Source organism: Quercus robur, chromosome 2 (assembly GCF_932294415.1).
Source record: "Quercus robur chromosome 2, dhQueRobu3.1, whole genome shotgun sequence".
Taxonomy (NCBI): Eukaryota; Viridiplantae; Streptophyta; class Magnoliopsida; order Fagales; family Fagaceae; genus Quercus; species Quercus robur.
The window spans coordinates 96,086,549-96,113,706 of record NC_065535.1 but is presented as its reverse complement, the minus strand read 5'-3'; the positions used below and the strand labels follow the sequence as shown (position 1 = coordinate 96,113,706).

General features: G+C 33.6%; 1 protein-coding gene across 7 annotated transcripts in view; it reads right to left on the bottom strand.

Moving 5' to 3' along the window:
• LOC126716049 (uncharacterized) overlaps positions 1-22,583 on the bottom strand; it is a 120,077-nt gene extending 97,494 nt beyond the window's left edge. The window contains exons 1-21 of one of the 7 annotated variants that reach the window (XM_050416963.1): positions 22,333-22,522; positions 21,678-21,729; positions 19,145-19,224; positions 17,247-17,351; positions 16,837-16,893; positions 16,685-16,755; positions 16,139-16,238; positions 15,048-15,118; positions 14,845-14,945; positions 14,647-14,750; positions 14,505-14,558; positions 14,255-14,310; positions 14,003-14,041; positions 13,759-13,903; positions 12,003-12,184; positions 11,859-11,926; positions 11,530-11,602; positions 11,398-11,459; positions 10,273-11,200; positions 9,255-9,545; positions 1,491-1,957 (exon numbers count right to left, since the gene is read on the bottom strand). In XM_050416963.1, coding sequence (XP_050272920.1) covers positions 1,681-1,957; positions 9,255-9,545; positions 10,273-11,200; positions 11,398-11,459; positions 11,530-11,602; positions 11,859-11,926; positions 12,003-12,184; positions 13,759-13,903; positions 14,003-14,041; positions 14,255-14,310; positions 14,505-14,558; positions 14,647-14,750; positions 14,845-14,945; positions 15,048-15,118; positions 16,139-16,238; positions 16,685-16,755; positions 16,837-16,893; positions 17,247-17,351; positions 19,145-19,219 — 2,859 coding nt within the window. In that variant the 5' untranslated portion in view covers positions 19,220-19,224; positions 21,678-21,729; positions 22,333-22,522 and the 3' untranslated portion in view covers positions 1,491-1,680. Of the gene's footprint in view, positions 1-1,490; positions 1,958-9,254; positions 9,591-10,272; positions 11,201-11,397; positions 11,460-11,529; positions 11,603-11,858; positions 11,927-12,002; positions 12,185-13,758; positions 13,904-14,002; positions 14,042-14,254; positions 14,311-14,504; positions 14,559-14,646; positions 14,751-14,830; positions 14,946-15,047; positions 15,119-16,138; positions 16,239-16,684; positions 16,756-16,836; positions 16,894-17,246; positions 17,352-19,144; positions 19,225-21,677; positions 21,730-22,332 lie in introns of those variants that run through there. The other 6 variants (XM_050416974.1, XM_050416970.1, XM_050416978.1 and 3 more) reach the window with 6 other exon arrangements.
• Positions 22,584-27,158: the final 4,575 nt, after the last annotated feature.

Sequence of the window (27,158 nt, the reverse complement as noted above, 5' to 3'; positions counted from 1 at the left end):
AAGGAAGAAGGCTTTCAGTGCATGGAACGCATGAGCTTTGGCTCAGAATTGTTAGGTGGCGCGTGACGGCGCGTGTGAGCTTTGATGGTGGTCAGGTTTCCACGAGGTGGTAGATCGGTGAAGGACGATCTTATTCGTACCTACAAAAACATAATCGGGGCAAGGATCACGGCGGTGACGGTATGGCAGTGGTCTCGAGACTCTGAATGACGGCAGCTGCAGGTCCGGAACCAGAGACGATGACTGAAATGCGTCAGAGGTTTAACGACGAATGGCTGCAGCAGCAGTTGTAACAGCAGAAGCAATTATGAGTCTGGAATAACACCAATGAGAGACAAGACTGCAAAGAAAAAGTCAGAGCGATGGCTCTAATACCATGTTAGAAATACTGAATGCAATAGTGTTGTATTTCATTGATCAAAGAATATACATCAGTGCCTTTATATAGGAGGTATATATGTGCAGTACAAGTAAAGTGTAGTACAAGTACAAGTGTGCTATACAAGTAACCTAGCTGGGCCTAAAGCCCATAACATAATATACGTTAACAAATTGGATCATAGTGATTGTTCCATATGTGGAGAAGACTAACATATACGCATGAGTAAGTAAGTGAGGTGGGATTACAGTAAGTAGAACAATGATGAAATTACACAAAGAGATTAACATGGACAAAGCCTCACATGAATGGGAAGACGGGTATATTTACGGTTGCTCTTAACGTAATTTTCAGTTTTAGTATTTATTTTGTTTACAATTCTCATCATCAAATATCAGAGCCAAACAAGGAAATTTATAAATGATGGGATTTTAAATAGAATAATTTACAAGCCTCTAAATAGTTATGGAACCTGATTTAAATCCCAGTCCTTTTGATGTAAGTGTAAGTGTGCGACTAGCTCTTTTGAACATATAAAACCAGTGAGAATCAATAGAACGTAGTATAATACAAATCAATCAATATATATTAACAGGAGAAATCTCATTTGAAAAAGCATGAAGTTCTACCAAGTAGCACAATTTTCGGAACTCTCTCATTTAGGCTACATTCTAATCAAAGTATAAAAACATAGATCTTATGTGAGAGACCATGAGGTTCTGTCAAGTAGCACATTCCTTGAAACTCTCTTGTATAGGCTTCCACCTCACCACTCTTTATATATTGTGGATTATAAATAAAATTATTTTAACAAAATATTACTATTTTCACTAAGTGTTTAACATATCACTATCATACTTCAATAACATAAACGTGACATCATACAAAAAAATTAACAATGATATTACAAAAAAAAAATTAATACTAACTCCAATGCATTGAAGAAACAAAAACTATGATTAAACAAACAATCAACTTATTAGTTACACCACAAAATAACTAATTTCTAATTTATATGACATGTACTCTATAGTCCAAATTCTCCATCCCCCTTAATTTTGTATTACATCGTTAATTTAAAATAAATCTCATCAAATTATCACAACACTAATTCATTAAAATATTTTGAATATTTTATATAATCTTCTTACATAACAACTTACAAAATTATCTACACATTGCGCGGGCCCATTGCTAGTACATCAAATAGCTGTCTCAACTAAGATTCAAGGTGCTATATAGTAAATACAACAATCAAATGGAATGATTTACAGGCCTCTGGATAGTTGTGGAAACCTGAATTAAATCCCAACCCTAGTCAAGGCGAACTCACATAAAGCCTGTAAAAGACCTCTAGACTTTCCCTCTTCAGGCAACTTTAAAAGGCAAGCAACTTTTGAGAACCCGTAATGGTGCACAAACATAGAATCTTCCTTCACTTCTTGTCTCACCTCTTCGTCAAGAAGGTTTGGTCTCGTTAGTGCCCACTGCATGGCCCATATGGCCAAAGGGCGCATGTAACATATAGATCTGTATTGGTCCTTGTTGTTCCAAGCTTCCGGAGTTTGAAAAGAATAACTGTTCACAAAATGGTAACTTGTTAATAATCTATAAGAAGGAAATTTAGGTTTCACCTAAATGAATTAACCAACAGTTTAACTAAAAAATTCTTCCAAGAATAAACTGGGCAAAAAGTGTCTTGAATGACATCATGAATATCCAGTTTTGTGTTGTATTTCAGAATCAAGAAAAGATCTAATGGTTTGACCAAGTGCCCTACATCTTAATAATATATATATATATATATATATATATATATATATATGGTACTAATACACAAAGATGTGAAGTGCAAGCAACCATTTAGGTTTTCTTTTCTTCTTTCCTTTCATTTTTTGCCTTCTATTCTTTTGCCTATTTCTTGCCAGATAAGGTGTCATGACCTCAAGGTGACAGAGCACGATTTATGTAAAAAAGTTCACATGGGCTTTTTTTTTTTTTTTTTTTGAGAAAGTTCATATGGGCTTTAAAATTAGGCAAAACTACAATGCAAGTCTCTAAAGTTTACCTGTTGGGTGCAATTGATCCCTAAAATTTTAAATGTGCATTACTGGTCTTTAAAGTTTTAAAAATAAGCATTATCAGTCCCTTTGTTAACAGAATAATGATATGCCTTTTTTTAATGACATGGCAACTGTTTTTAGTATTAAAAAATTACATGTCAGCAAACACACCACTCACCAATTGCCAAGTTCTCTCCTCAGACTGCCACTACTTCAAGCCTGCCATAGTCTTCGGTGCCATTGCTAGATCTAGCCAATACTTTCATCTCCCTCCTCCTTGGGTCTCCACCCCAACCCATCCTCCTTGTCACCTACATCGGCAGTGTCTGGAACCAATCCCTACAACCCCAATTTTGCTTACCGCACATTTCTTGTTTGGCCCCAAAAATAAAAGCCAAAAACCCAATTATTTCCTATTCCTTCGAATCTTGTTCTATAACGTCTATTAATATTGCTATTGTTCAATATACTAAACTAGCCACCATCGATTAGGAGCAAGACCAAGTTAGCCCAAAAAAATAGAGCAAGACCCACCTCTTCGTTTTGTGGTTTCGTGAGCTTAAATGTGTTCTCTTACAGACCCACCTCTTGGTTTCCACCATCTATTTTGTTGCAACTGGGGTTATTGAAAAATGGGTTTTGTAATTCAAGCTGAGATCTTGGGCAAATTTTCGTCTAATATTGATTTGAGATTGGAATCTGGGTACCATTTGAAGAAATTATTGAGTTTGTTTGATGAGACTTATTAGAGATAATCCATATGAGGTTGCAGGAGGTGTCCACAACGAGGAGGAGCGCTTGGGGAGGTGAGCCAAGGAGGTGGACTAAGTGCTGGCCTAAGCCAGAGGTGGCGCTGGAGACAATGGCTAACCTGAGGGTGGTGTGTTTGCTGGCAAGGAATTTTTTAATACTGAAAACAGTTGCCTTGTCATTAAAAAAAGACACGTTATTGTTCCGCTTGACACGCAAGCAAAAAATTAACAAAGGTTAACAAAGGGACCAATAATACTCATTTTTAAAACTTTAGAGACCAATAGCACTTATTTAAAAGTTTAGGGACCAATTGTGCTCAGCAAATAAACTTTAGGGACTTACCGTGTAGTTTTGCCTTAAAATTATTACTGTAAATGGTTCAAAATGAAACTCTAAGCCAAAAGAAATATTATCAAGAAAATAAGCAAATAGCATGCTAAATCCACATCCTTTCTTTTTTGATGAAAATATCCTCACGCTTTTGGTTCTTGTAAATAAAGACTAGTTAAGGCAGCACATGCAAGGCACGTGCTAGCCATGGAAAAAAAAAAAAGTAGTGATTAGGATCAATTCTAGATTTTATTTGTATAACAAAATAAAGATATAAATAATTTGATTTTTAAAATACATAGAGATTTACATTAATAAAAAGAGACATTAATTATAAGAATTTTGATAATTATGTCATAAAAAGTTAATCTCATTCGTATAAGAATTTTGATCAACCACAGAGTTAGGAGAGCTATTTAACATATAAATATCTATTTCACTATAATAGTTTTTTAGTACTTATTTGTTATAGTCAATATATCCACTCACTAAAAACTTCTAAGAATTTAACGAATATCATCATCTCCCAACAATAAACAACTGAGTTTTGCTAAGAAGATAAAAAAAAAAAAAAAAAAAAAAAAAAGATAACAAAAGGCATGTGTTATCGAATTTTCCATTAGATAAATTTTAAGTTTTAAAAATTTAAACCTAGAAAATCAATGTTCTTTAGATAACAAATAAAAAACCTTATATCATCTGTGGGGCCCAATAGTCTATGGTCCCGGCTCGCTCGCTTATAGGGAGTCCACAGGCCCCCAAAATAAAGGAGGCCAGGGCCCAAGCCCAAAAATAGTGAGCCCGATGTGGTTCAAAGATACGTCCGAGGACCGTTCAGTCCTCGGAAAGCCTAGAACCCCATTGACGAAAATGGGATACAGGCAAACTTGAGAGATCAGAAAATATCTCACGGAAATAGTCCTTAATACCCTTCATTGACATGACACCGCCCCAAACAGAGTCGGATTTTTAGGCTTTATGGACCATCTCCCACAATTCAAGGATTAGACTGATGGGACAGATATTTGCCCTGGAAAGATCGACCCTACACGTGGACGAAGGACGACGAACGTAGGCTAGTATAAAAGAGAATGTTATGTGACCCAAAAGAGGGGGGCTCTCCCATCGAGCTTCGGGAGAAAGACTTGATGAAAGAGAATGTCTGGATAATATACGCCGGACACCGCATAAAAACCCACCGACGGGTAACCGGGGACAGCACCATCGCTCCTCGGACATGATCCGAGGAGCCAAATCCTCCTGGATACAAGATCGAAGGGCCTGAATGTCCATCCCAAAGCTCGTTCTCATAGTGGTTCACCTATAGTCCAGCCCGAAATGTCGCCCTGTGATCCAACGCTGGCCTTTCAAGCCCACTCTCTACAAATGTTATTGTGAGGGACTTTCCGTGTGTGAGCCCAACATCGTTGTTGGGCCGCTAAAGATTTTGTGTCCCTACATCATCATTCTAACTTTCCAAGAATTATTACCATCTAAAACTCAAAATACTAGAAGAAAATTTTTGGGATGTTAAAATTTAGTAAGAGTATTTTAGACATTACACAATAAAATATTTTAAAAATTATAAGCTTTCATTAGGGTTTAACTGAGAGAGTAATAACATGACATATTTGCTCTTTTCCAAAATATTAAGAGAAAAATTGCTTGATTTTAAAGTTTAAGAAGGAGGAATTGTAAACTACCCCAAACATAAAGAATAAAAAGTGTTTTTTTCCTAAGTTTTTGTTTTTGTGCGTAAAACTATGTAGTTTTACTTAAAATGGTGCGCAAAGAAAAAAAATACAAAAAGTCAACCCAAGAAAATTGTATGTGAAATAGTGAATTTTGGCTCAACAAATCTAACTAAACCCACAAAAAATTTCTAAAAACACAATAGAATAGCACAACATTTTCATAATACCTTTATAATTTTGTTATATTTTATTTTGACTTGTAAAAAATTGACAGCTCAACAATTTTGAAAATATTGTGACGATAACAAGATATTTTAGACTTTTCACAAAAAAAAAAAAAAAAAAAAAAAAAAAAAGCTATGTCCACGATATTTTCATAACAAATCATAAGTAGTTGTTACAGGTTGTTATTGGTGGACAAAAAAGTAATTTCATTAGTAAGTTTAAATTAGAACCAAAAACAAATTACTACATATAATTTGTTATGAAAGTATTGTAAAAAATATTGTGAATGTACACATCTTTTTTCACATTACCTTTAATTTTAGTTGTGGACGTTGGCTGTAGTACGATATTTTATTATTTTATTTCGAATTATAAGGAATTAACATCTCAAAAATTGTGAAAATATTGTGCCAATTTATTGTGTTAATATTTTATTATAATGTAAAACAATGTGAATTGGGCAAACCAAAAATAATATAGCAAATCTATTGCAGCTTTATGCATTCACACCAAAAAAAAAAAAAAAAAGGCCCGCAAAACAGTGAAAATTGAACAAGTCAAAACTACTGTAACAAAGTTATGATAGCTTTTCCTGTTTACTCTTTTTATATATAGATTACTAAATTTGACTAAACCAACCAAAAAAAAAAAAAAAAATCTATGAATACAACAAAATATTACAACGTTTTCACAATACCTCTTTTTTCAACCATGAAGGATCCCAGTCCTATATATATATATATTTTTTTTATCTTATTTTGACCTATAACTTACACCTCAATAGTTGTGAAAATATTGTAATAACAACAAAATGTCAAATTTTTAGTTGTGCTAGATCTTGGTATGATATTTATTTTATTTTATTTTATATTATTTTAACCCATAAGGAATTGACACATGCGTTACAACATTTTCACAATATCTCTATGTATACATTGTACTTACAATGTAAATTTATATGGTAGACACAAAAAAATTGCAAATTTTGTTCACATTTGCAAAATTTGTACAATATTTACCATTTTTTGTGCAAATGTGTATAATATTAACCACTTTTGTGTATTTACAATGTAAACTTGCATTGCAAGTACAAAGTAAACATATAAAGATCTTAAATAAACAAAAAACAAAAAACAAAAACAAATCTCAAACCAATTGGCATACTTGAAGGAAGAAAAACAAAAAACAAAACACACACACACACACACTTAAGGCACTATAGAAATTAATGTTAAAATGTTGTGGACTTAGCATTTTTTTTTATTTGATCTATAAGAAACTGAGATCTCAACAATTGTGAAAATATTATGATAACAATAAGTGTTGTAATATTTTTTCAAAACATTTATTTTTAGTTGTGGTTGGTTACACTCTCATATTTTATTATTTTATTTCGACTTGTAAGAAATTGACACGTCAATAATTGTGAAATTTATTGTGTCAATATAACAATATATATACCAGCTTACATAAATATTAAAAAAAAAAAAACAAACAAACAAACCGATTACTAGAGGAAAAAAAAACTCTAGGCACTGTAGCTACAGTGCAGAGGTTGATGAAACCAAAGCACTGTAGCTACAGTAATTTAGCGCATTTGAAAAAAAAAAAAAAAAAACTTTAGGCACTGTAGCTACAATGCAGAGGTTGACGAAATCAAAGCACCGTAGCATCTGTTCAAAACTTTTTGGGGGGTGGGGGGGGGGGGGGGGGGAATGGCTCACCACACCAAATGGGGCACTATAGAGGCATTGCCTCTTTTTATATAGTTAGTAGAAAAAAGTACACAAATCGATGATTAAAATAAATTAAAAAAAAGTATATATTGAACAAACTAAAAGTACTATAGTTTTTATACATTCACCTAATAAGTGTCACAACATTTTCACAAAACATTTATATTTAGTTGTGGTTGGTCACAGTTTCATATTTTAATACTTTATTATTTTATTTTGACTTATAAGAAATTGATACCTCAATAATTGTGAAAATATTGTGAAATTTGTTGTGTCAGTATAATAATATATATAAAAGGAAAAAAAAAGTACAAACGGAAGACTAAAAAAAAAAAAAAAAAAACTACTATAGCTACAATGCCACTTGGTACTGCAGCTATAGTGCTACTTGGTATTGTAGCTACTGTTCAAAACTTATAAAAAAAGAAAAAAAAAAAAAAAAAAAAAGGAAAAAAAGCTCACAAAACCAAAATACTGTAGACTTGTAAGAAATTGACACGTCAATAATTGTGAAAATATTATGAAATTTATTGTGTCAGTATAACAATATATATACCAGCTTACATAAATATTTTAAAAGAAAAAAAAAACACACACACACAAACCGATTACTGGTGGGAAAAATAAAAAATAAAAAAACTCTAGGCACTATAGCTACAGTGCAAAGGTTGACGAAACCAAAGCACTGTAGCTACAGTGCTTTAGCGCATTAGAGAAAAAAAAAAAAAAAAAAAAAAAAAAAAAAAAAAAAAAAAAAAAAAAAAAAACCCTCTTTAGGCACCGTAGCTATAGTGCAGAGGTTGACGAAACCAAAGCACTGTAGCAACTGTTCAAAACTTGTGGGGGGGGGGGGGGGGGGGGGGAATGGCTCACTACACCAAAAGGGGCCTGTAAAGGCATTGCCTCTTTTTATATGGTTAGTAGAAAAAAAAGTGCACAAATCGATGATTGAAAAAAAAAATGTATATATTGAACAAACTATAGTTTTTACACATTCACCTAATAAGTGTCACAATATTTTCACAAAACATTTATTTTCAGTTGTAGTTGGTCACAGTTTTATATTTTATTATTTTATTTTGACTTATAAAAAATTAACATCTCAATAATTGTGAAAATATTGTGAAATTTGTTGTATCAGTATAACAATATATATAAAAGAAAATAAAAAATACAAACGGAAGACTTAAAAAAAAAAAAAAAAAAGCTACTTGGTATGGTAGCTGCTGTAGCTACAGTGCCACTTGGTACTGTAGCTACTATTAAAAAAAAAAAAACTTAAAGGCTCACGAAACCAAAATACGGTGATTTCTCGCATTCACGCTTTTATATATATATATATATATATATATATAGTTATATAAAGTTGCATAAGTGATATGATTTTATCAGGCCGAAAAGTCAAAGAAAATATCAATTTGGTTTAGGCAAACTATTGAATAATGACATGGATTTGCACGAAAATTTGTTCAAGATTGACAATTATGTGTGGGTTTGGATCTTATCAGGCCGAAAAGTCAAAGAAAATATCAATTTGATTTAGGCAAACTATTGAATCTACCAACAGTTAATGACATGGTTTTGCACGAAAATTTGTACAAGATTGACAATTATGTGTGGGTTTGGATCCGCGTTCCAAACCCATCGTTTGCGTTTTCTGCCGATTTTTTTTTTTTTCAATGTGTGAACGGTAACATCACATGAAAGCATTATGCAGGGGATAAAAAATACTGTTCACGCATTGTTTATGTATTGTTTATTGGTCTAATAATACTATTCACCCATTTAAAAATGAGTTTATTACAGTATTTTTAATTTTTAATTTTTAATTTTAGCAAAAATAAGTTGTATCTAAATGGACCCTATATATATATATTGCAAGGAGGGGAAGGAGTAATAGGAATATAGGATTAACCAAGCATCCTTATCAAAAGCAAGGAAAACAAAACGAGCAAAGTTCACTTTGTTTGATGCGACAAACAGTCATAATAGCTTTTGGTTATTTATCTTGAGCTGCTTGAGTTAATAAAACAAACTAATTCTAGAAGAAAAGGCAAACGAAGAGCTAACTCACCCAAGTCCTTCTTTAGACCATGCAGCTTCGTAGACTCCAACTGCAGTCTGAAATGCCATATGAATCATATCTTCATGGATCATTGTTGCAGCAACAGCATATGTGACTCCAGGCCATATTTCTCTTGATTGCATGGATGACATGTCAACATTTCCATCAGGTAACATCCCATTGACAGCTCCCCACCTTCCATTCTTCAACTTTGAGACATTGTAATTAAAGACCTTTTCTAGTGCACTTTTGGCCTTGTCTTCGTCAACAATTGGTAAAAGACCGCATGCTCTAGCATACCTACAGAGTTAATACGCAGAAACTTCTAATCCACCACCATTGTTACTGAAAGAAATAAAATAACCACGCATGACACAGTACAGAAAAAATAATAATAATATAAAAAAAATGAAATAAAAAAAAGACCATTTTAAGGTCAAGAGTATGGGCACTTTAGTTCTCCCACATTTTTAAAAAAAAATACAAAAATTATTTTTTACACAATACAGCAATAAATCCAAGAGTCCCAAAATTTTGGAGTTGGCTGCTAGTATAGGATACCCCAACTTGTGTCTGTATGGGTTATATTCATAATAAAGTAACTAAATTTTATGCTAACTGTCAGCCAACAACCACCCCCCTCCTTTTCTGGGCTTAGGACTAGCAATGAACAAAATATATGACACAAAACACTGACATAGGTGGAGTTATGCAACTGTATATGTATTTCTATACAAAATATAACATAGGCTCTAGATAAATCCAGAAATTGTCCCACATGGAGACTAGTGTAAGCATAATGTATACCAGAAACCATTTCGTGCACATGCTAATTGCTAAAGATATTTCCCTGGTCTTGGATAAAAAAAAAAATCAGAGGATTTTATCCTGATTTTAAAAGTAAAAATTGGATAAGTAAGCACACGCACACGCATATGCAATCATAAATTGAAAGAACCATTCTTAATGTTCTTAAAGAATATGATATTAAAAAAATATCTAGAAAATTGCTTCAGTCACAACATACCATTGTCCAGCTAATTGGTCAGCTTGAATGGATGAACTTGAACTTCTGCCACTGCTGTCATAATTGAAGTAAGAACCATTCCATAATTTATCATACACAGCTTTTGCCTTCTGAAACTTAAACCAAAAGTAATCCTCAGATGCCTTATCACCTACTTCACGTGCCATGGCAGATGCAGCCTGTAAGGCTGCCACCCACAACCCTCCACTGTATGCACTCACACCAGAGACAGACCATGTATCATAAGTTTGATCAGGGAAGCCTTCGTTCTCAATCATCCCATCTCCATCCTTGTCAAATCGTTCCATATAAGCCATTGCAACATAAACAGAGGGCCAAACAGCTTGTGCAAAATTCTTATCGCCTGTGGCAACCACATCCCTATAAACTTGGAGGACAAATTTTGGATTCAAATCTTTCCACCTGTCAGTGTTATGAAGGCTATAAGCATTTACTTCAAACCATGGGTCATTCATTCCAATATCATGGGGAACAGCTCCAAGCACCTTTCTACCAACCCACTCTCCATCATATAAAATTTTCATTTTACTGGGATCATGCATCATTACTGCCGCTGCAAAGTCTCTTTGGATGCTAAGTTCAAGTTTTGGAAAAAGCATGACTAATGCAAAAGATGAGTAGAAATGGACATCGTAAGTGTTCCACATGTGATATTCAATCCCTTCAAGATAAAGGAATTGCCCAATGTTTTCTTCTCCTTCCTGAAGAAGATTTGGCCCAAATGCAGAGTTTGATGAAGTTGTGGTGTGGATTTGATCAAGTACTGAAGTCATCCTTTCAAGAATATCACCAGCGGTATCATTTAGATGGGGTACATCGATTATGTCTTTCAAACCTGGCCTGGAACTATCAAGGGAAAACTTCCTTTGTACAATGCTTGCTAAATTATGAACCGGCGGTGATCCATCTGCAAAAATAAAAACTAACTCGTGGTTACTTATTACTTGAGTCAACAATCACAAAAACGCTTTTGATACAGCACCACCCAAGTCATTGTCCCAAAACTTTGGTGTTGGCTAAACTTAAATAGAATAGAGGAAACCTCATGTAAACAGGATGTGCACACAATGCTGTCCTAAATCATGAAGACAAACTCCACAATACCTGTCCAAATTGTCCCCCCTGAATTAAGATAATAGAGCTCATTGAAGAGAGTTATAGGGTACCTGTAGAAAACCATCAGAATAAGTTAGAACCTGACTATACATGCACAACAAATAACACGTCAAAACTCACCATTCAGGAAACCTCTCGTCTTCAAGAATAGGTCTTTGCCATGCATCTATCTGGGACTCCCAATGGCCATTCTCTATATTCAGAAAGAATAAAACAAAAATAAGGGCATTGAAGTAACAATTTCTTCACAATAAAAACAATTTATTTTGTGTATTAGCACTCCCTATCAATCAAAAATCTTATGAATGTATGGGCATTATGGCCAACTTTATTACATATGTGTTGAACTATAGTTTATATTCTTGCTTTCAAACATGGAGTAAAACTTTAAAATCCTAGAGTTGATACAAATCATCAATGTACAACACACACACTGGAACATTAATTACCAAGAATAGCATAATGTGCAATCTTTGCAGCAGCATCCCCACGGGTACCATAGAATTTAGTGTAACGCCTGTTGATAAAAATTTTCAACAATTAGATAACTTTTTGAAATGTGATATTTCTCAAACAAAATTTTGGATAGCTACCTGTAATAAGTTTTTCCACTCGAAAATTTTACTTCAGGGCAGTCCCATGCCAATGAAAATGTTACAGAACGTACTGCATTCGAAGGCATTGTAAGAGAAGCAGCAATGGCTGCCCCAATAGATGATCCTGGTTCTGAAGGCACTGACGTTTCCATGGAACTAAGGCGGTCAAAGGATCCATACTGTTAGAAAAGAAATACGCATATCAAGTTATGTGAGAAATGAAGATAAAGCTATTTCTTTTTATGCATAACAGGAGAAATAAAAATAGGTCAGATTCCTTTGAGGAAATTTGATGCCAGATGGCTAGGTTGAAAAATAGAGATAAAGGGGGGAAAAAATTGTACTATTCACTACCTAGAATCTGCCTAACTTCAGCACCTACGTTGCTTGCAATCACCACCAAACTTAGAGAAACTTCTCAAATGAAAAAAAAAAAAAAAAAAAAAAAAAAAATTCAAATTTCAATGCTTCAAGCCATTCTTGGAGCCTCTCCTTAATAGGCATCAAGAAGTACATCAAGCCTCAGTTACATTCCATAAAATCATGAACAACATTAAATTCAAAATTCAATAGTAAAACTCTAGAAAAATATGAAATTCAAAATTCAAAAAAATTAAATCTGAGATTTCAAACAAAATTTAAATAAAAAATAATTTTGGTTGTGCTTCCAGCATCAAAATATAAACATCACCATGTACCGAACACCCTCCCCCCCCCCCCCCCCCCCCCAAAAAAAAACAACAACAACAAAAGAAAACAAAAAACAAACCTTAAGACTGAAAATGTCCCTTTGACAGTGGGACGGGAGAGGCAAAACTACCAAAGGTGAAAACACAAAGAAAATTCTTTTTAAAATAGTTGTTAAATGATTATTTCATCTATACGCAACTTTTGAGATCAATGTTATTTATCAAATCTCACTTTGACAGTAACAGTTTAATATTCTTAAGGCATAATACCAAATCTTATAGTTTCTGATCTACAAACCCAATTGTCAGATTTGCTGAAATTGTAATTTAGCTAAACCAAGTGCAACAAGTCTAGTCCAACCCAATTAAGGACACGTGTGGATATGACCAAAGAGCAAGACAAAAGCCAAGATAGTTAAATAGTTACAAAGTAGTGGTTCAGTAGTTGGTTAAAAGGACAATCTTGAGCTTTTTTCTTGATACTTGCTGTGTAAGATCCCTACTATAAATACTAGGAGCCATGTAATCGGTCTTATATTGAACATTGATACAAATTCCTCTATTTCCCCTCTAGGCTCTCTACCTAATCCCCTTCCTCTTTGGAGGCTGGCTATCTCAAAGAAAGTCAATTCCCACACTTTTTTCAACCAAAATCATCAAGATATATTATTCTTCTTCAAGCTCATGATAATCTTAGATAAAAAGGTGAAAAGAAGATACTTGGTTCAGGTAAAGAAAAAAAAGATAAGACAGCCAATCTGTCACCAAGAAAAAGCCAGGCAATATTAATTAATCAGGTTACAATCTGCTGAAACCAAAATCCTTCTTGAGTTGTAAATACACAGTAAGATTAAAACTTAAAAGCCTGGCACGAATGTGCAAATGTAGGAAACTGATGAGATGTCTTTTATTTTATTTTATTTTTTATTTTGGTAAGGAAGGGAAACTTTCTAAAGAAGAGCCCTATAGACTTGTCTCGAGCCAGTAAAACCACAGACAACTGACTACACCTACCAGAACCTTTCTAATGGAATGTGCATGTAAAATATGGGAAGTCTACAAACCTCCTTGATTTCCTGCCACATGTCTTTTGCAGTGATACCCTGAGAGTTACCAGATATCACAAAGTAAGGGCACTCAGAGACATGAACACCATCAGTCTCCTCTGCTGCAATTGCAAAAGTCACAGGTGGCCGTTCATTTGCAGTCCTATAGTGGCAAGTGAGGGGTATTGCACGGAGAGTATCAGAACATATACCATATAATGATGAACTGATCAAACAAAGGGAAGATTTGAAAAGAGCGTACTTGTGATGTAGAAGTACACCATGCACACCATCCTTCATCCTAGCAGAATAAATAATCTTATGGGTTAGCATAAACAATTGGCATGCTATAAATTAGATAAGCAATCTTCACACTCACGTATGCTGGCACAAATATCTAATCCTTCACAAACAAACACAAGCACGCGTATGTATCTAATTTTAATTTCAAAAATCAATAAAAGAAAAGGTAAGATATATAAAGAAGAAGCCAAGCAAATGACAAATTTCTTACATTATTTTTGAATTGAAGTGTTGACCAGAAAATTCAGAAAGCCCCCCAACAGAATTCTAAAATGGCATTGACAAGAAGATTTTGCATTAGTTTTAATGACTTCCGGCACATCAGATTCTTTTCAGGAATCTACATAAAATATACTTGGTAACTCCAAGAAGGAAAAAGCTTTAAAGAAATACAACTAACATAAGTATGGAACCAAAGGACATAAATTTGAAAGTGATGAACACTTGAAAAGGAGACATACTGCCCATGTGAAAAGCAAGGTAACATCTGCAGCAGTCTTTCCAGAATTGTATAGCTGAAGAAAATTAAAACCGCAACTCAATACTGAGTCTAACTATATATCTGATATAGACAACCATGTATCTAATAGATCCTTTTCCTACCGTGAAAGTAAAAACTGATACAGGGAAGCTGCTCTCCTTGTAATTATGGGGGATAACAGGTGAAATTTGACGACAAACCATTTTAAGTTCCGGATCAGGTTCTCCTGGATTTAAAAAGAACCGGGTGACCAATGCATGAGACAAATTATCCATGATAAAGATCATTGTAGACTGAGAAGTATACCACTAAACGATTACCCTCATATACAGTCCATGACCTTGGGAATAAAGCATGATACGTAGAGTTGCCTCCATTCAGATTCCAGTCCCAAGATCCAATCCCTGAAACATCAGTTTCTCTGTGGAAGACATAGTATTCAGTAAGTTCAAGCACAAATGAAATGAAGCTCTCAAGAATTTCTGAAGCATTCAAATTAACAGTGCAGCTAATAGTTGCTTACTTTAGCACCTCTGGGCTCCCTGGGCACAACACTGTTGAATATTTTTCACCACTTGAGCGCTTAACAAAAACCTGCACAAGTATTTGTATTCCAAATTTTGCAGAAACTTGATTATAACCAATGAAAGACACTAATGATAAGAGATGTTCCGTTCTTCATTTTATTTCCATCCAATGAAAGATCAACTGTAATATCAACTATAGAAAATAGAAACAAAAATTGATCAAAGTAACATTAAGTGCTTCAATGAGCTTTTCATCAAAGACTCATCCCAACATTTTCTGATCAACCATTGAAAGTCTTTGACCATTTCCCACCATCTAGGATCACATATCCTGTATATTGTATAAATTTCTCATAGCCATGGATGACGTCATCCTTCATATTTCTTTGTAAAACGTGTAAACTAGGACCAAATCAGCCACTTGCATTTTATTTAATGATGATATCAGAACTAAATACCAAACCAAAGATCCATAAAAAAAAAAAAGATGTGTTAAAAGTCTCCTTTAATTTCTTTGTTTCCACAACAATCAAGCCTTGGTTCCAAAATTTTGGTATCACCTATGGTCCTATGGACCCTCAACAAACCAGTAAAAATTGACCACAAGAACTCTTTACTACCATTCTATTCTATCCGGTGTCATACTCTTTGTTACTTCCTTAATTTACGTGTCCTATTTTACTAGTTCTAGTAATGTTATTTTTTGTTTTCCTCTATCTCTTTTTGTTCCCTCAACTTAAATCAACTTACTGTTTCTCACTGCTGCATAAATCACTCTACTTTGAACAAAGTAAAACTTTAAACCTATTTTTTAAAAGTTCAAAAACAGATTGAAACAGTTGAATCTGTCCTCAAAAGCATTATGATAATAGCTGTTTTAGGATAAATGGACCAGATAGGGCCAAGGAATGCCTCAACATATCACCCCTTTAGTTTAATTGGGAAGACAGATACGGCATTGCATTTTGACAGCTACACAAGGTCTCTAACACCCGAAAAAACATAGCCTTAGATAAAGGAATATTTATAATATCTCCTTCAACATATCAATGATAAAATACTTCAACAATATATTCATTGAACTTACCGAAAATTGATTTGCTAAAACTGGTTTCTCTTCACATTTTCTAGGGAATAGTTGCCAGCGCTGAAACTCACCTCTGTAACTCCTTCCTATGCTTCCTGAGCTGAACATTATATTTTTACAAGAGATGATTATGTTCTAAAACTCACTAAAAAGAGGCAATATACAATAATTTGGGTAAGATCCGAAAGTTTTCAGCTGGTTATAGTTAGTAAAGATAATGCCAAACAATGTGAGGAAATATTCTCAGCTTCACATTTTTTTCACATAAACTTCTTTTTAATTGGTCAACTACAAATGCACCTGGTGGCTCGTAAACCCATAACCTCACCATCAAACTTACTTTTACAAGGGGAGAAGGTGCCATTTGAGCTAGAGCTCATTGGCATTTTCTTCACATAAAGTTATATAATGTTCAATAATAAATATCTTCTACTAGAAACACAAATGTCTAGTATATGTATTAAAGAATGTGTAATATGTATGGCTTTTATGTTACATTATATGGTAATAAACATCTATCATGAGTGATTTAGATTGAACACATACCCTATACCACCTAAGGGAATGCCATGACAAGAAGTTACAAGGCGTTTAGCAAATAGATTGATTGCAACCCCCTGCAAAGAGAATAGAAAGATGCTCTAGACCATAACCAATGCACCAATACAAGCTGGATAGGTAAAAAGAAAGAAAGTTACATTTCCTTTAGCAGCCTCTTCTCGGACATGGCGCCACAGCCGAAATAATATTGGAGCCTACCAAATATAACAAACAATATAGTTGGCACCCATGATACTTCTATAAAGGGGCTAAGGTCCTAATGTTCGTGAATTTGTCATGTGATTCTGATGCATCAGCAAGACCATGGTAAGGATGCAGAAATATAAGCAAGTTAAAAATACCTTTGAAGGAAACCATAAGCACATACATACACAACATATATGTGTGCGTGTGTATTGTATGTATGTATGTATGTACAGATCTGCATGTATGTGTTTGTGTGTGTATATGTCCTTAGGCCTTTCCAAAAAGCAATTAACACATTTATATGCAAAGGATTTTAAGGGTCCAAAGAGAAAAGGTATTAAATCTAATTCTGTAAGCATACCATCTGAACTCTCTCTTTCAAACTTAGAGTGAACTCAGAAAGGGCACTTCCCTCACTGTTTAACTTTCGCTGCCAGGTCAGTAATGCAGGTTTACCAGGGTCAACCTTAGACAAACAAAAGAAAAAAATATTAGACAAGCAATAAAGGGTTTGAAACATCGAGCTCAAAACAATTGTCAATTAGAGTCATATCACAAAATATTGAAAAAGAATACTTGACTACTTTCTGTAATCTTAAAAGTAGTTGTGTCATACATAGTTTTTATAACTGGACCAGAGGTCAAGCAGGTTTTTTCAACCAGTTTAGGGGAGTGTGTTTTGGAAAAAGTTGATAAAATGCACCCGTGGGAACTCGAATGTGTCTTTATGTCACAAACTATTATATTAATTCTATGAAATTGAATTAATAATTTTTATTTTGTCATGGTTTGACCTCGGTTGAACCCCAATCCGACCTCAAAAACCTTAAACCTTTCCCTTTTTCAGTTCTTTGAATGCTCTGTGTTTCAAAACTGTGGAGTCATCTACTGCATCAATGATTATGCTAAAAAATTTCAGAGATCAACTTAGAAAATGATAACTTGATGGCAAAGCTCACCTATCATGCCAATTACATCCATAAACGCATTACCTGTTGCTACAATGTCTTTACATACGTCTCTAGAACATAACCCATAGCAGTTAGATTTTGCAGCTGATTTAATTGGAACAGACCTATGATCCCTCAGAAGGATTTGCAGCTTGGAGACTATAATTCTTATAAAAAAACATTTTAAAGGTGACTTATGAAAGATTTCAAAATAAACAAAACCTCTATAGTATGGTTTAAACAGATTTAAAGAGAACCTTTGCAACTCTTTCAGAGACAACAAACATCTTTGATGTCCAAAATGCTCAAATTTTCTGGATAAAATTGCATATGACAAACCAGAACCCTATGAAGCTGACTAAGGATAGAGATGGTAATCTGCACAGAAAAATCCAAGTAAAATACACTTTTGTCGTTGTATCTACTACTGCTATTTATAATGGCCCATCCCTTCATTCAATGGAGTAGATGCCCAAGCACTTGATTTAGACATGACTTGCTACTCACATATTTAAAAGCCTAAATTTCAGGGTTAATGTAGTTATTTCCACTGATGTGAAGATGATTTATAGCATCCCCCCTCCAAAACAAGAGAGAGAGAGAGGAGCAGCAAAAAGTAAATACAATGAGCTCTACCTCAACTTCAAGACCCATCGGGTGCATGTGTAATTTGCCAATCAAAAGAAAACGTAAACATAAACATTGTATGCAAAAAATCATTCAACAATTGGCCAAATATGGGATAAACCATATCTCTGCCAACAAAAAAGATGGGATTAATTATCTGGCCTCTTGTAATGTTGTTAAAATTTTATGTTAAGTTAATAAACGTATGTGCTACCACCTGTATATTTCAGTGTTGTTTACTTAACAGTATTCATGCCTAGGGGTAATTCTATACTCATTTGTTCTGAAAACTTACTGAATTATAGATAGCAGATAATAAAGTTAAATAAGTAATAAATAATCAAAATGACAGAAAAAATACCTAAGGTTTGCTGTTTTCTCTCTCTATAAACATAACTAGCATCATTACTAATATAGAATAAGCTATACTCATTAGCTTACACCCAAAGGCAGAAAGACAAGAAAGGAATTTCTACCGCAGAGTACAACACATCTAAATGTTGCAGCAGTTTAGAAAGTAGACAGAAAAGCTAATTAAAAAGCTTGACAACTATAAACAGAAATCACTTCACCTTTTCAAGAACAGTATACACGATTTAAACCTGTCAAACATATAGAGAAAGTACCATTGTAGTCCTTAGAAAGTAAAAGGGAGAAGCTGTCTCAGTATATAACCAAGTACCTTATTAGTTGAAGACTTAGAAAGTTCCCTCTCTTCTTCAACGAGACCATTTCCCAACACCTTCCCCTCAAACATCTTTCCTGTATTAAACAAAGAACAACCACATTAGGCCATTTGCATTTTATATAAACTTAAAACTATCATTATAATTCATGTGAACTAGTTTGATTTTGTACAGCGCACTTCCCATCATAAACAGAGCTCAATTGAAGTTATGCTCAACATTATTTAAGCATACTGAATGTGCAGCACTGGAAATTACATTAGCAACATATTTACACAAAAAAGTGAAAGGTTATAAATTCCAATTCTGTTGCTCAATAACACGTTCCCATGAATGCATATATCAATACAATAAGTGTTAAAACTTTTATTTTTTATTTTTTTATTTTTTAACGTTGACGTAAGGCAACCTATGTTGGGTGCAAGTATTGTTTTAGGAGTAGAATTTAGTATTTTACTTTTGTAGAGATGTTACTGTTATGCTAGATATGAAGGAAAAACAGAGTATTGCAGCACAACTATTTCATTGTTCTTTTTCTGGATGTTACATACATCATTTTACAACTCACATCTATATATAGATGAGTTAGGAGTTTAGGATGACTACAAGCTTCAAGAATACTATAGAAGTTTGCTTCATTTCTCTTTAATTGACACTTGTCCATGAGGTGTCCACTTGCATGCTTGTTCAATTTTGCTACTACTGGATTCATCATTTGTTGACTCCTAGGTTTCAGCTGCTTCTTTCTTTGACACTTAGGGAGCCACTTGTCAATCACAAATTACATTTTAACAACCTACAATCACCTTTCACAGATCCCACAAAAGTGAGAGCTTTGTGTAGTGGTTACAATTTTTTTAGGCCTTCAATTCACCAAAATAATATTGCAACTACATCAAAACTTCCAACTTCTGTAAAATTCATACCAGATCTCTCTCTCTCTCTCTCTCTCTCTCTCACACACACACCATATTCAAAAGAATCATAACCCATTTCATAGCAAAATTCATCTGATTACTTTGCATCATAGAAACTTCATTACTCACCAATCACCTATAGTCACTGTCACGCCCCAAACCCCATAGGGTCCAAAGCATGAGAAAGACATCTCAAAGTACTTGTAGATTTTGTTCATTTTGACAATTCAATCCAAATAAAATCATATCAAGTACCAACATCAAGAGTTATCATAATAATTCCATTAAATATACTCTCAAGGTATGTCAAAGCTCTGTGCAATAAATACAATAACCATTGGTCACAAAAGAATGAAGGTCTGAATAAATAATTACATATCATTAGCTTGTCCCATCAGTGGGAATAAAGTCACAACCACTATAATAAACAAAAGAATGAGTCAAGTCTATTCTAAAATGTACATCATCTAATATCTCCATTACAAAAGTTCAGCCTCCATTAATAGTTAGTCTAACTATTATTAGCCACCAAAAAGCTGTCTCAAAATATTGTTGTCTACTTTGAAAATTTTATAAAATAATAGAATGAGACAGAGCTCAGTAAGTAGCATAATTAATGGGGGTGGGGGAAATGCAAGTTTCATTTTCAACAATAATATGATATGACAAGAATGATTTAATAATGAAATACAAGGTTTCTCAAAGTAAATACCTTGAAACTATATACCATAATCTGTGAGCACCAACAATATAATTTTCAAGGCCATAATATCTAACACAAGGTAAATTATCACAAATATACCACACTACCACATAGACCGGTCAGGGGATCCACCCATTCACAACTGGCATGATATTGTCCTCTCTAGTATGCAGACTCTTAGCCCCATGGACAGCAGCCTCACCCATACCCTCAAGATTTTTCTCTCCCCCCATGGGCAGCATAAATAGCGCGTCAAATAGGACCTCTTTTACATGTGGTCTTTTGGCCCCATAGACAGCAGCCTCACCCACACACAATTAAGGAACCTCTTCCCCCCATGGGTAGGAGGAAAGAACGCGTCATTCAAAGTAAAATGGCACTAACCTAGATTTGATTCCATTGTCACAAAGACTACGGAAACCAAATCGGGTGATCATCGAAAAATCACACATGGCATAGTGTTAAAACCACATAAAACTCATAGGTTACATTATTTTGAAACACATAGTTTATATCCAGGTAGTTTCAGAAAAATCTTAAATAATCTAACTTCTACAAAGTTTGTAAGGTTTTTAACTTCATTCTTGTCAATAGATTTTCTATTAATTTCCCACATAACAAGACAAGCATCTTTAAATTTTCTAATATACCATAAAATCCAAGATTTCCTTATCAAAAGTTAAATAAAAGATGCTCATTTTTCCATATTGACAAATTCATGCATTTCCCCAAATGCAATACCAAATATGATGCATTTTCATATATAATCATACATATATTAAGGTTACGACACAATAGTTTTTAGGAAAATATAATTTTCATAGGTAGTTTCCAAAAAAGTGTCTAACCCAAAAACAACATTTATGCAACATGTTTATTTTTCAAAAATCCCATTAAAAAGTTACTTACCTCGCAACTGCAAAAGCCTAATTCTCCAAGCTCCAAGGAGATTAGCTAGAACCTAAACAATATCAAGTAAATCTATCATAATAAGCATAGAGCTTGAAATTGTATCTAGCTACAATTTAGGAATTGTCAAATGAGCACTTAATTAGGCAAGCCTAGTATTTAACCTTATCGATAATAATATATTCTACTCCTAAAGTTTCTCAACAAATTGATTCACAAGGCATAAACTCCAATTTATAAGGTTAACCCATTTAATATCATCCCCAACATTATGACTAGCTTCCATAAAATTTACACTACATCATTAAGAGACCTACGAAAGCAAAATCAAATAATCCTCCAAAACAAGAAAGTTAGAACTTCAACTAACTCCAAATAAACCCAATGGCAATGGAAAAATTAGATTTACCAACCATCACATGTTATAACTCAAAACCCCTTAATTTTCCACCATACATAAATCTTAAATAGTCATCATTAGCACAAACCATATACCCAATCATCAAATAATTCCACCAATACAAAACCCATACATACCAACACATAAATATCACTTTCAATACTCATAAATCACATGAGTATCATTATTAAAGTTTAGATAAAAATAACCTCAAGCAAAAGTGTAAAACCCACAAAAAAGATTAGAAATTTTTACCTCAAAAAGGATGTGAAGATGTTTATAGGTTCTCAAAATTTTCCGATGATCTTTCTGGAAAATGATGGTGGAAATGGTGGTGGTTGTGGTGTGGAAGTACCGATGAGAGGATATAAGAGCAGAGAGGAGTGTATGAGAGAAAAGAAAAGAAAAAAAAGAAAATAAGAAGAAGGATGGCCGGCCAAGTGATGAAATGGTAGTGTGAGATGAGTGGTGGGTAGTGAATGGGTAGGTGGGGCATGTGTGGTCCCAAAAATATCTCACTTCATAAATTATCCATAAACCATTTCCAAACAAAATTTCATCTGATTATTTTGAATCATAGAAACTTCATGACAACTCACCAATCATCATACAAACATGAACAAAAATGCACATTTTTAGACACACAAAAACCCACAAACAGTAACACATACATACATATATATGCATGTCGATTTTTTCCATAGCCCATTTCCCAGCAAAATTCATCTGGTTAATTTGCATCATAGAAACTTCATGACAACTCACCAAATCACCATAACACACACATGTACAAAAATGCATACTTTCAGACACACAAATACCCATAAACACTAACACATACATACATACATATATGCATGTCTATTTTTTCCATAACCCATTTCCCAGCAAAATTCATCTAATTAATTTGCATCACAGAAAGTTCATGACACCTCACCATAGACACACACATGTACAAAAATGCATACTTTCAGACACACAAATACCCACAATAACACATACATGCATATATGCATGTCGAATTTTCTCGTCAATTTTTAATTACACCGTGAAAAATGAAGTGGGTCAAACCAAATGATTAATCCAACAAACTTAAGACAAGCAAAGATTTAACATCTTCCAATGCAACACATAAATCATAAGTAACTAGCCTTTGAGCAAGCGTGTGAGCGCGTGCTCAAAGGCTCTTTTATATTTTAGGAAAAATGAGCTCATGCTTACAGGCTCTTTTATTTTTTGGGTTAAATTTAATAATTTTCATCTATTATAATTTGGGATTATTACATTTTCTAATCACAAAAAAAAACCTAAAGGTGCGATGAGTGTAATGCAATTGTGGGTGATATATTTTTTTCATCGCACCCCTAGATTTTTTTTGTGATTAGAAAATGTAATAATCTCAAATTATAATGGATGCAAATTATTAAATTTTACCCAAAAAATAAAAGAGCTTCTGAGCACACACTCATTTTACCCAAAAAATAAAAGAACCTCTGAGTACGTGCTCACGCACATGCTCAGAGGCTAATCTTTTTTTAATTTAGAGAGTAGTTCTAACTTTTAAAAAATTCTTTAACAAAATTAATGAAATCAAAACTTAGGATATAGTTCCAACTTTTTTTAAAAATTATTTAACAAAATTGATGAAAAAATCAAAACCTAAGAAATAATATGCATATGCTAACAATATCCTTTGAGTACGCGCACACGCGCATGCTCAGAGGCTAATCTCTTTTAATTTAGAGAACAAATCTAACTTTTAAAAAATTCTTTAACAAAATTAATGAAATCAAAACTTAGGATATAGTTCCAACTTTTTTTAAAATTATTTAATAAAATTGATGAAATCAAAACTTAAGAAATAATATGCATATGATATTATTAGCATATGTATATTATTTTTGGGATCTTCAAACCCTTGAAAAGAACTATTGCAGAACATTTGTAAAAGATTGTGAGGGAAATTTAAAAACAATAAATGTGTATTTTTTTTTTTTTCAAAGTAGAATATCATAAATTTTGTCATAATATTTTAAACTTTCAATACATATGTATACACCATCTCCTACTATAGGAGGCAAGTTTTGAAGCCAAACTTTCTGTAACAGAAGACCTAAAACTCAAAAGCAGTGAAATTTGCTAAAGTTACATTTATAAACAAAGTTCTATCAATGCGCCATGATCCAAATCTTGTTTCCCATTTATATGCTGCTACTACATTTCTCAATTCTCATTTTCAAATATCGTTAAGTATCTTTCCACTTTGTTTTTCATTCTTGTTGATGGTGAAAGCTAAGAGAGCTATCTTTCAACAAACTTATCTGCTAACTATAAAACTAAAATCATCACACACGTGCTCAGAGGCTTTTATTTATTTATTTATTTAATTTTTTGTAAATGTTAATAACTTGAATCAATTATAATTTGATATTACTACTTTTTCCAATCACAAAAAAGTCTAGGGGTGTGATGAGTATTTTACGTTTTTGGGTGAAATAATTTTTTAATTACACCCCTAGAGATTTTCTATAAAGAGTTTGTAGGAAATAACTTAGCAAAAAAAAAAAAAAAAAAAAAGGATCTACTTGAAGTAAAGGCAAAATCTGTAACTTATATAGTGATGAAAATCTCAACAGCTGAAATTTATCTTTTAAATCATAACTCATATGGATCCCTATGGACTGTAAGAGTGCTTTTGAACTCCACTAACTTTACTAAGTTGTCCTATGGACCTTGAAGGAGTTTGGTTACTTTGGTACTATTATACATGCATTTAGGGCTATCCAGATCAACCCGCCACCTGCCCTACCTGCCTGGGCCCGACCCAGAACCACCCGATTCGACTGCTCTGGCGGTCGGACTCGAGTCCTGACTCCAAAAACCCGATGCTAGCAGGTCGGTTTCGGATCTATTCCTCTAAAACCTGTGTTCCGACCCGCCTGAAGACCATAAAATCTGGCCATTTTTCCCAGATTCCGACCACTTTTTCACTTAAATTTGTCGATTTCTGGCATAATAAACACCAGATTTGGCCAAACCGCTGATTTCTCATCAAGATTTGGCAGAAATCTCACTGAATTCGATGAGATCTCACTAGATCTTGGATGGATCTAGCAAGATCTCGCCAAATTTGGCAAAATCTTGCCGCATTTCGCTGGACACTGGTGAATATTGGGTTCACTCAAAACCGACGACCTCCATCCGGTGACCCGAACCGACGAATCCGTTACTGTAACGGGTTGGTTGCGAGTTGAAAAATAGCCCACTTGAACTTCTACGGGTCGGTTGTGGGTTGGGCAAAAACCCAACCCCCCCAACCCATGGACAGCCCTACATGTATTGATCACCCCCCCCCCCCCCCCCCCACAAAAAAAAAAAAGCTAATTCCATTTAAAATGTTAAAGATGGGAGAAAAAGTAATGAACTGGTCAAAAACTTTTTTAGCAACACCAAGAATTCTGAATTAGCAAGCTAGTATAGTATAATTGTTTGTTTGAAGGAGTGAGAGAGAAATAAGAATGAACCCAAGTGTCATTAGTTTGGCCATCTGCTCGAGCACTAAAGCTCATGACATCAAAATCAAGTAAGGTAGACCTTCTCCTCCCCTTGTGATGTAAAAGGTGTCTACTCTTTTATGCCTCAATGGTTAATTTAGAACATTTATTATACTTTGGGATTACTACATTTTCCAATCACAAAAAAACCTAGGGGTGTGATGAAAAATTATTTCACCACACATAATACTCATCACACACCTAGGTTTTTTTTGTGATTGGAAAATGTAGTAATTTCAAAGTATAATAAATGCTCTAAATTAACCCTTACAAAAAAAAATAGAAGAACCTCTGAGCACACGCGTGCTCAGAGGCTAGTATTTATTAAGAATGCCTATTTTAGGCTTGAAATTTATGAAGGAAAACTATTACTTTTTGATGGGAAGGATTCTTCTCCACTTTGAAGTGTGAAAGAAAGGTTTGCATGAACATCTCAGTGCTTCTTCTCTCTAACGTTGTCAGCTACTAAGTCATTGATGGAGTGGATGAAGACGCCAAGGCTCGATCTATCGGTATGAAAATCCTAGTATGATTCGTTGATTCCTGTTGAAAAAACAAAAAAATTTAAGTAAAAATAGAGATAAAAGTAAATAAACGTAAACAAAGGGAGATGTTGATAAGGATTCACCATTAGCATCTGCTTTGTGTTGTTGGAAACGGTTTGAGGGAGGAGAAGTTTGTGTTGTTTTTATAGCAAGGAGAAGTGTTGGTGCTTGTTAGTTATGTAAATTATTTGAACATGAGTTAGTAAAAGGTGTGCATGATGGAAATTGTTAAAAACTGTTTAGTTTGAAGTTTATCACTTTGTTTTAAATTTGATTCTTTTTGTTTGAGATTAAAAAAACAAAAACAAATGCTTGAATTTTTTTTTTTTTTTTAATAACAAAACGTGCTTTATTTTTCTGCCAACCATCAAATCTAATTAAAACTCCTTTTACTTCACTTTTCTTTCCCCACACTTTTTTCAGTAATGCGGTAGCCATCCTCTTCTTTTACTCCATGATCTCACATTTGTTTGATTTTTTTTTTTTTTATGAAAAAACGTGCTTATTTATTTTTTATTTTTTTTAATAATAAAACCTTCTTGATTTTGTTAGGAGAGTTTGCTTCTTTTCTTTAAAGTAACCAACTAACCATACATAATTCCCTTAAAAAAAAAAAATAATATCCGAAGATAAAGAGAAAGAGAGGTATATGTCAATAATTTGCTAAATTTAAGGAGATGGATGGGAAGTTAATAGTAATATAGTTTTTTAATAGGAGTGTTTTTTTTTCTTTAAATTAAAAATAAATAAGAAGATATTTGAAAAAAAAAAAAGTGAAATCATGGAGTAAGGAAAACAAATTCTATTAAAAAAAATTGAAAACGTTTAACCAATAGATTGGTAATATTTACCACACACACACACACAAAAAAAAAAAAAAAAGGTGGTAACTAAAGATAAAGAGAAGGAGAGGTATTTGTTAATAATTTGCTAAATTTAAAAGAGATGGATGGGAAGTTATAGTAATAGTTTTTTAATAGGA